Source organism: Varroa jacobsoni, unplaced genomic scaffold (genome assembly GCF_002532875.2).
Source record: "Varroa jacobsoni isolate VJ856 unplaced genomic scaffold, vjacob_1.0 contig00298, whole genome shotgun sequence".
Classification (NCBI taxonomy): domain Eukaryota; kingdom Metazoa; phylum Arthropoda; class Arachnida; order Mesostigmata; family Varroidae; genus Varroa; species Varroa jacobsoni.
Window position 1 is genome coordinate 81,289 of NW_019214445.1, and position 9,050 is coordinate 90,338.

The following is a 9,050-nucleotide window of genomic DNA, read 5'->3' on the forward strand; positions in this document are numbered from 1 at the left end:
GTGGATCAATACGTACAAACGTAACCGAAAAAGAGAGAGAAGTCGTCTCTTATAAACCGTTTTTAAATTGCAGCAGATTAGACTATATAAAGGTAGGCGGAAAACACTATCTAGGTATCTAGAATTCTATCTGATTTAACTACACAGGACAAATCAAAACTATATTTTTATTATCAAACTCCTATTGATCAGAAATATCACCCCAGAAAGTGCAGATGGTCCTAAGGCCATTCTTATGAGATTACGATAAATAGGTAGTATTGTAAAGGTGGTTTGTTCGTAAGAAGTAAACTATCATGGTCTGTTATTAAAAGCTGTCAAAAATACGCAATGTTGCAAAATACGCTATTTTCAGGAAAATAGGCTTACACTAACGAAATTCGATGTTGCGACATGTAGCCTGTCACTAGATACACACAAGCTTACCTTACGCTAAATGAAGGTTTGGTGTAAGTGAAATAACGTTGGAAAAACACGCTAATTGAGGAGAACGTCACTTTATTTCTTTCCCGGAAATAAAATAATAACAAAACGTTAAATAGATTATCTCTAATTTGTACTCTTAAACTAAACTAACCGATTGTACTCCGTGCCAATAATTACATCTCTAAGATGATCTAAGATCATTTTATTCACTGAATAAACACAGTCCATCATTTGGTTACTGCTTCATATTAGGAATATGTACCTCCTCTACTAAGTACAAGTGCTATACCCATTTACAACTGATTGAACTGAATTTGTTTAGATATGTACATTTATTTCGTCGCTTTTGTTCAAAAAACAGAGACAAAATACAGCATTTGATATGGGCGATCCTTTTCCATCGAACGATGCAAACAGGTACGACTTTATTCACGTTCTGTGAAGAAGCTTCCATAGCTTCAAACGGGCACCAGACACATACGACTCTCTCAAACCTTTAGCTCACTTTTTCTAAGCATAAGGCATCTTGAAGGTTTTACTGGCCTTGAGCAGAAATACGGCGCGTCCCGTATACGCCCCCTAGATTGATTTTTACTTCACACCATTTCTAAGTTCTGGCCTTACTACGCAGCAGTAAAAACATTAAATAAGTCTGAATCAAGCCAGCAAGGTATCTCCGTAGTAATTTTTCTTTTCCGCAGCTGTTTTCGAGCATTGGGTCGGCATCGATTAAAACGCGTCTCAATTGGGCTATTATTAGTTAAGTTGAGAGTATTGCTGATACGTAGTTTTAACAAAGCCTCGCCGATACTTTTGTCTCTACTATAAGCTTTGTTGAAAACATGACTAACTGTTGCCTGTCAAGGGCATAATCGTATCATGGCGGTACTTCCAGCTCCGAAAATGTTATGAATACCTATTATTTAAATATTCATTGGGTTAGAATGTGCAAGATCGTTTACAATGCACTCCTTGTACCAAAATGTTTATTTTAATTTAATCAATTTCAATAAACCGAATATCGTCTGATAAAAAAAATATCAGTTGAACTTTAAAAATTCAGTCATTGTTACCTTAAAATAGCTTCACTGTAACGTCCATAGTGGACTTCAACACTCCACGCGATACGCAACAAATAAAAAGGGCTGGAGGCCCTATTGCACCTACGTGCTCCAATTACGACAATCACCGGCCACATTATCGACGCGTAATCTCTTTAGGATTTGAATTCGTATCATTAAAGTGAGTTTTCATAGGTGACATTGTAGCCGACATCTTCGACATGTTTAGTGTTCAACATTGCGCTAATCTCTGTATTACAAACATCAATTAAATTAAATTCCTTTCATGCTCTGTGCCTAGGTGATCGGGCTGAGCGTTTTCGAACCTGTAATTTTGGACGACCTAGCTAATGATTTGTCAGCCATATAATTTTGATTATCTTTGGTGCAATTTTTTCCTTTGTGTGGGCAATTTAAGTAGCCTTCATTTTGATTTTATACTGGTTGTCTGTATAGTCAGCATGAGAAGCTTCGCCGGTGTATCGCCACTGCACGACGTGTCCATAGATATAAAATAATACAAAATGGCCAAAACTGAACGCGTAGTTCAAAAGTACGAATAGTTCAGGATATTTGGCAGGTGGGCTTATAAATGTTTCAGCTAAATGGAGCAGACAGGCGGATATTAGCGATAAGAACATCTGTAAAACGTGAATAAAAGACGAGGCTGTTGTTATTTGCTGTTCTATGTTATAATATCTATTATTGCTTGCCTTGTTATTTACTTTCGGTTTATCTACACAAATCAATGTTTACGATGAAAAATAACCGAACGTCGCTTTAATGTCAAAATGACATCCGTTTCCAAACCAGTTTTGCTGTTTGTAAACAAATATCGCGTAGCAGACGCCTAATACGACGCAATACTTTAAGGGCACAATTATTAAACTAAGAACTGCCTTTTACGAACCCAATTTATCTACTAACTGAAGTAAGGTTGCGAAAAAAGAAAAATTGCACAAGAGTTTGTTTATTCAGAAACACACGCACCATAATACGTAGAAGATAGAACCTATTCCAGCGTCGTTCGGCAATTCCTTCGAGATGGGTCTTGTGTATGAGAAGACACGTCTGCGTAAGTAATGAGCCATAGGCTAGAAGCAAACCGTCCTTTGCTAGCAATGGCGCAAGACTGAAACAAGCTATACCAGTAAAGTACAGCATAAACTCTGGATATTCGTTCGTTATCAACGATAAAGCCCTGCAATGAAAACCCAACAAAAGATAATGTTTATAACGAAAATTACAAGCATTTCTATTATATATAGGTTTTTTAAATCAATCTGACTTTAGCCTACTGAAGCATCAACTGATCAAAGCATATGTAACTAAAAAATTTGAAATTTAATTTTGATCACCATAATACTCATCGTTGACCTTTTGATGAGACGATGTTTTATACGCAAGTATATGTAACACTGTTTTAGTATAGAGCAGAACATAATCAGTATCGGACCAAGTATTCTATTCTCTCATAAGAGCCAGTTATGAGTCTATAACAGCAACACCTTGCAGTAAAAGTTGAAATACGGCCTGTGGTTGTTGTTTTGTTTGAGGGGATGCTTTCTACCACGCCTAATTTTAGTACTAAATTAACATGTGAAGAAAAAACCATAGACTTACATTAGAGGAAAGAGTATGGACTTCTCGTGCACTTGGTATGAGAACAAGAAGAACGCCATTGAAGTATTAAACTGAAAGGTGTAGAATGAGAACGAAAAGTTCTTTATCAGTCATTGCGTATATCCATTCGAATATTACAGTTAATATATATATATATATATATATATATTTTTTTTTTTTATAATATATATATTATAAAAAAAGGATATTACAGTTGTAAACTACTGGGCATTGCTTAGAGTGTAGATAACGATAATTTTTTCGTTAATGAGCACTGCCAGGATCGACATTCAGGAGGTTCTAGCGCCGCCACGAACATGACTCGATCATTCAATTTAACAAGCAGAATTAAAATATGATACAGTATATTCTCTATTTTGTATACAGAAAAAGAGTTTTCTAAGTACGTCTTTTAAACATGATGGATTATTTAGTTCTATATTTGAGAGTTCTGTTTTTCTATATATATATATATATATATATATATATATATATATATATATATATTACAGGCCGCAGACTGATCGTTTAAAACAAACGTATTGATAACTGTCTGCAAAATAAAAACTGAAAACTTCCATACAGGGTCGTGTCACTCGACATGAAACAAGGACGTACCAGAGCAAGCTTAAAGTTGCAGATCTTCTTCTGCGAATTCCTGCCCTGTGCCCACAGCATTATCCAGGATGGCAACGAGAAAAACAATGTGGCACCAAATGCTATCTGGACCAAGCGCTCTGACTTGAACAACTTCTTATATTTTACCAAAACAGAGGTAACATACCAGAAGTTTGCCACCTTATCCTAAAAAGAGAACGGAATCAAGGCTAGGTGTTAGAAAGGTCCCAAGATATCAGACCTACAGGCCAGCGCTAGGCATACTACTATTAAGTAACACTAGAATAATAATCATAATGTTAATAATAAACAATCTAATATGGATGAAAGGCGTTTTAATAATGTAAAAATAAAACTGTTGATATTAATAATAATTAATAACACCAATAAAGATTACAGAAAACGCATTTTCTTTGAATAATTCCAGTAAATCTATTGATTCGAATACGGTTGTGAAATTTTATGAAGACCGCTTAAATAGCGGCACAAATACTGCGAGCAAAAAATGCTTGCCTGAATTGTATCATTCGCTGTACAATCAACTTCCACTCAATTCATGATGGTGGGATGCGAAAATGAATCAACTGACTAAAGGGCTAAAAATGTCTTACCTCAAACAATCCTCTTTGAAGAGGAAAGATCCGGTAAAGAATTTGTTCAATTAACTGTTGACCACCAGACCACGCGAATGGTACCCAAACAATTCCGAACGTTCCAAGCGTTGCAATAGCGATATGCAAGAATCGACTCAGATTCAGGGAGGGCACAATACAGGCCTGCAAAGGTTTATGTTCACCACAATTTGCGTGATGATGAATTAAGTCAAAAGAAAACAGGGCCACAACAATATAGTCAGTTAGATATCGCGATTTCATATATAATAAATATGTTTTTTGCATTACAGGAAATATACCTTAAGTAGATGGATGAAGACTGGCATAGCAAAATAGAGCGCTATTTGCTTGAAGTTTAGAGAGAGACTGAAGGCGATCGCTGCAAGAGCGTAACGCCCTCTCTTTGCTAAAGCCACGGTCAGCACGAATAGGCCTAAGCAGACACCGTTGTACCTGTGAAACGACAATCAACGTACGAATGGCCTTGGGTCACATTTGAGTACCCTATCTAATTTCATAACTTGGCCCTGACATTCCCGCTCAAGTCATAATTGGCATTTGTAAGTCAAGCCTCAGTTGGAAAGTTATCTGTGAAAAGAAGCCCTCCCTGATGAAGATGTTTTACGAATGCTCCAGATTCATTGACAGTAGGATGTAAGCTAAAAGAAACTCACAATATCTATTTCATAATCTGTGTAATCCACTTACTGAAAATGTCCATGGTCAACAAGGATCATAGCAGGGTTGATCAGTAGGGCCCAAATAGCTGTTGCCTATAAAATGGGTTATAGACCAAAAGAAGAAAATCATTTAGAGAAAGCGACAATCTTTGCAAATGGACTATATTATTGATAATAATAATAATAATAATAATAATAACATAACTTTTACTGCTTGATAAGTCTTTTTATTCCCTTTGCGTGGGTCTTAGAAAAGTGCCCATATGATGAGAGCGGCAGATGACAAAGCAAAGTGCTCAAAAAGCTACTCAATTCCATAGCAGATTAACAGTGGACATATCCTATGTGAACTCGAACTTGCCCCGTTCGTTATTACCGTTTTTTTCTAAATGAAGGTTTTTCAGTATCTCTGTATGACACTCTGAGCAGCGGATAAAGGGCGGTTACTGGGCGCCAACTACCTGATATAGGGTTGCAAGACCCTTGTCTGGTAGCGACCTACCTCATTGAACCTAAGCGAATTCTATAATGCTCTCTAGGTAAACGCGAACTTAATACCATCTTTGACTTCGTGTTGTAGAGGGATCCAAAATACAGAACAGAAGGGTAGAAGACAACGAAATCAGAAGCCAGAACAGACCATCGCATAAACAGTTTGTGCTCAGGGCTTTCATGGCCTCGCGACGAATTTAGCGCTGTCCATGACAAGTTAAATTGCTCCGATCTGGATAGATGAATCAAACACAAAGAAAAGAAACTAATTAAAAGCACCCAACCAAAGTTCTTGTTTGTATTATCATATTTGGCTGTTTGTAGAATAAGTTACTTCGGAAAAACGTATAGACCTTATCTTGAGTTAATTCCGAAGTTGCGGCACTAATAATACGTGGCGAAATGCATGCCGCCGAAAAAGTCAAAAAAATATTATCTTCATGATACAATTGCATCACGGTTTCCTAGACAGATTGAGCAAGCTAGAAAAAAACGTTTATCAAATACAATTTTGCTTACATTTTTCCACAAAGCCAGCTATGGTACGCTGTCAATGGAGGATAGTCGAGTCCCCAGTACATCAAATCGTTCCGGGTCGAATTCACGTACCATTCCTTAAGCGGCAGCTGAGTAGTCACCTGGAGCGTGTAAAAAAAACACAGAAATTAGAATGGAAATTACGGATCCTTTAATATCATCTCCTGTCTTGTATAAGCGCAATAAGGGTGTTTTATGATTTATTGCTGAGTCCTACTTGGTTGGCATTTTTGTTACATACCTAATTATGCATGAATTTCCAATTATAAATCAACAGGATTTCTTATCAAGGAAGGGTACGATTTTGTGATACATAGATACTGCACAATTTGTGAGCAAAATCTTATATCTTTTATCCCAGTTGTATCTATCTAGATACAGTTAGTGAAACTCCGAAGTGTCTCTAATCAACAAAGCTATAAATACATTGAGTGCCTTCACACATGATACAGTAGAAGCGGACTAACGGAACCAACTATGTAATTGATTTGTCAAGTCTATACAATAAGATATAAATATTTAAGCCTCCAAGAGTACGTGTATGCTTATTCACTATTTCCTAGTCATGAAGGAGTCCGTCTCATAACGCTTCGTTGGAACCTACTTTATAACCCATAATGTGTCGTGATCTATGCCCGAATCATCTGATGTATTTCTCTTCAAGCCTACGAAGTTCGGCTTTGCAATACCTCCTAAATATATTTTTGTGAGCGTACTTAATGCGGGGATTGTCTCAATGTTGAATCGTTATAAAATACATGATTTAGTATGGCGATAAAGTTCACTTGCTATTTACCTCCATCCAGTGCCGTTGCGCCTCGAAATCCCCGTACATTGGTGGCTTTCCCATACCCGAGTACGGAAACAGTGATGTTAACAGCCGCAGAAGAATACTCCACATAACCGCAGCCGATAACAATACGTCCAGCTCCATCATAGGTATGGGCTGAATACAAATATATCTGCAGAAACGTCCGTTCGTCGATTTCCCCGGATAGTTGAATCTCTCTGCAGCCGGTAGCAGCTCACACTGCTTATAGCAAAGAACGAGAAGACAAAAATGAAAATTATTGATTTGTCAGATTTTAGTGCAGATAGGTCTTGAAATTCTCAATGCAGCTATTTTGAATTTATTAAAACATTATGTGAATAGAATAAAATCGTTAAGACAGGTACCAAATAGCTCAAAGCCGCATATCCTAACTCGATAGTGGCAAACAATACTAGCGTGTTGGTGATTCGTTGTCCAGTACGCAAAGCAAGCTGTCCTGCAATAGAGTCCCACCCACTTGGAGCATTCATACAACTGCTCGTGTGAACAGTTGATCTGGTTTTTCTCGTATATCCTTATACGTATAGATCCACGTAGATCTCGTGCTTTCGTATATCCTTGTCCCATGCGAAAAAGTAATTTTTTCTTCTTCCTTCTCGATCAACATATAATCGAAAAGTGCCATATGGAATCAAACATAAGAACTATATCATATCTCGTCTTTCTTATACATTCAACCCCTTATCTAATCATAATTGCTGACAAAATTACAATTGATCGTTTTCCCATTGTGAGTGAAGATAGCCGTCGTTGGCTTAGAAGATTAGGACTCGTGGGATGTGACTTGCAGTGCGATCATCGAATCTTTATATATGTTAGCATGCAGGAGACGCATTTTTACTATAAACCCTTTAAATTTAAAATGTCTTTGAAAAGAAGAATGATTTCATCAAACATCGTTATTTTTTTCTTTTATTAAACTAGAAATCTTTTATTCGGAAGATACGCGCAACCTCAAATACTTTTCTATGTTTTACATTCAGTTTTACGCGTTCGCTATGATACACGTTTAAAAACAACGAAATAATTAGAAACGTCTCAATGAAAAGTGCTTAAATAAAATAAAAAAAAATACAGGCAAGTCATTTTTGTTTTTTGTGAGTTTTTTTTCTACGCAGCTTACATCTGACAGCTATCAAGAGGTCCCATTATTTGCTATTATTAAAGCAAAGAAATTTATCGCTTTTATAACTATTTTCGGTTCATTTTTCAGCTTCACGATTGTGCTTGCGATATTTTTGCTGCTCTCCATCCTAGTTTCATTTGTTAGGTCGACTCACAAACGCTCGTTGGCAACTGCAGCTACTGCAAAGGCTACCCAGGCCAACTCAACATAATGTGCTTTTCATTGAAAAGATGTGTTCGCTGATAGGGGTACCCGACCAAAGTTGTATAACTATTGCGTAGATGCCAACCCCCAACTTTTATACGAAATACCGCTCGTTATATCAGCTCGTTATTTTTCTTATTATTCAGTAAACGCTTATGACGATTTGTTGTCGTTGTCATAGAAAAATTACTAGTTATAATATTTTCTTTCTGTAGTTGATGGATAGAAACGATGTATTAGCAACTTTATAGAATACAGAGTCACACGATTCGTGCACGAACCAAGTCTCACGACACCTTCGTTGAAACAAATCGCGCTCAGATGCTACGTCCGGCACCGTTGCAGCAGTCGACCGACGGTTCCTGGTTCAAAACCTCTCTCGTACCCACACGACAAGCCAAACCTAACATCGTTAACAGTTACTATTCTCCATGATTTCTACAGCATGTACGAACGCATTATGAATGCGCAAGCACCTTTGTACTTACACGAGTATATATCGCAGCAATTTAACATTAAAAGAAAATCACTTATTCCAAGGCGCCGTCGCAGGCCCACTCACTTCTCAACAGTTCTTTGAACAAATTTTTACAGATCGTACGTTTCCTTTCATTTATTGTCTCTATAGATATTCGTTTGAAACTCGGCTCTATGTAGGAGAAGTATTATAATTCATTTAGGATACAAATAGGACGGTAAAATTGATTGAAGCCATAAACACATAGCATCTCATCTCCGTAACAGAATTTCAAATAGGGCAGTAGTTCTCTATCGGACTTCCTGCCATGTGTGCTTTCTGTCAGCTCAGTTTCCGATGCCGGTTAATCGCCCCGCTCT

The 9,050-nt window shown here is 37.2% G+C and overlaps 1 protein-coding gene and 1 long non-coding RNA gene across 5 annotated transcripts; one reads left to right on the forward strand and one right to left on the reverse strand.

Annotated features, from left to right (window-relative positions):
• Positions 1 to 481: 481 nt before the first annotated feature.
• Positions 482 to 9,050, reverse strand: gny (ALG6 alpha-1,3-glucosyltransferase garnysstan). Of its 4 annotated transcripts, none has more exons than XM_022851615.2 (11): positions 8,702 to 9,050; positions 6,848 to 7,081; positions 6,034 to 6,152; positions 5,581 to 5,746; positions 5,051 to 5,115; positions 4,642 to 4,795; positions 4,340 to 4,504; positions 3,729 to 3,914; positions 3,111 to 3,181; positions 2,478 to 2,688; positions 482 to 2,128 (listed from the first exon to the last, which is right to left on the reverse strand). In XM_022851615.2, exons 2-11 carry the CDS (start codon positions 6,986 to 6,988, stop codon positions 1,901 to 1,903), a joined length of 1,506 nt encoding a protein of 501 aa, XP_022707350.1. In that variant the 5' UTR covers positions 6,989 to 7,081; positions 8,702 to 9,050; the 3' UTR covers positions 482 to 1,900. The 4 variants fall into 4 exon arrangements, with proteins under 4 accessions (XP_022707350.1, XP_022707355.1, XP_022707351.1 ...); XM_022851620.2 differs by having other exon boundaries at positions 6,848 to 7,084; XM_022851616.2 differs by having other exon boundaries at positions 8,495 to 9,050.
• Positions 2,423 to 5,232, forward strand: LOC111271055 (uncharacterized). Its single transcript, XR_002686624.2, has 3 exons — positions 2,423 to 2,562; positions 3,696 to 3,885; positions 4,633 to 5,232. It is a non-coding gene; the product is annotated as an uncharacterized LOC111271055 (long non-coding RNA).

Excerpts from the sequence above, each read along its gene's own strand:
- gny (XM_022851615.2), bottom strand. The coding sequence starts at position 6,988 with ATGATGGAGCTGGACGTATTGTTATCGGCTGCGGTTATGTGGAGTATT. Across the intron at positions 5,747-6,033 it reads AGCTGGCTTTGTGGAAAAAT|ATCGGAGCAATTTAACTTGT; the intron begins GTAAGCAAAATT and ends TCATCTATCCAG. Across the intron at positions 3,182-3,728 it reads GCAACTTTAAGCTTGCTCTG|TTTAATACTTCAATGGCGTT; the intron begins GTACGTCCTTGT and ends TACACCTTTCAG.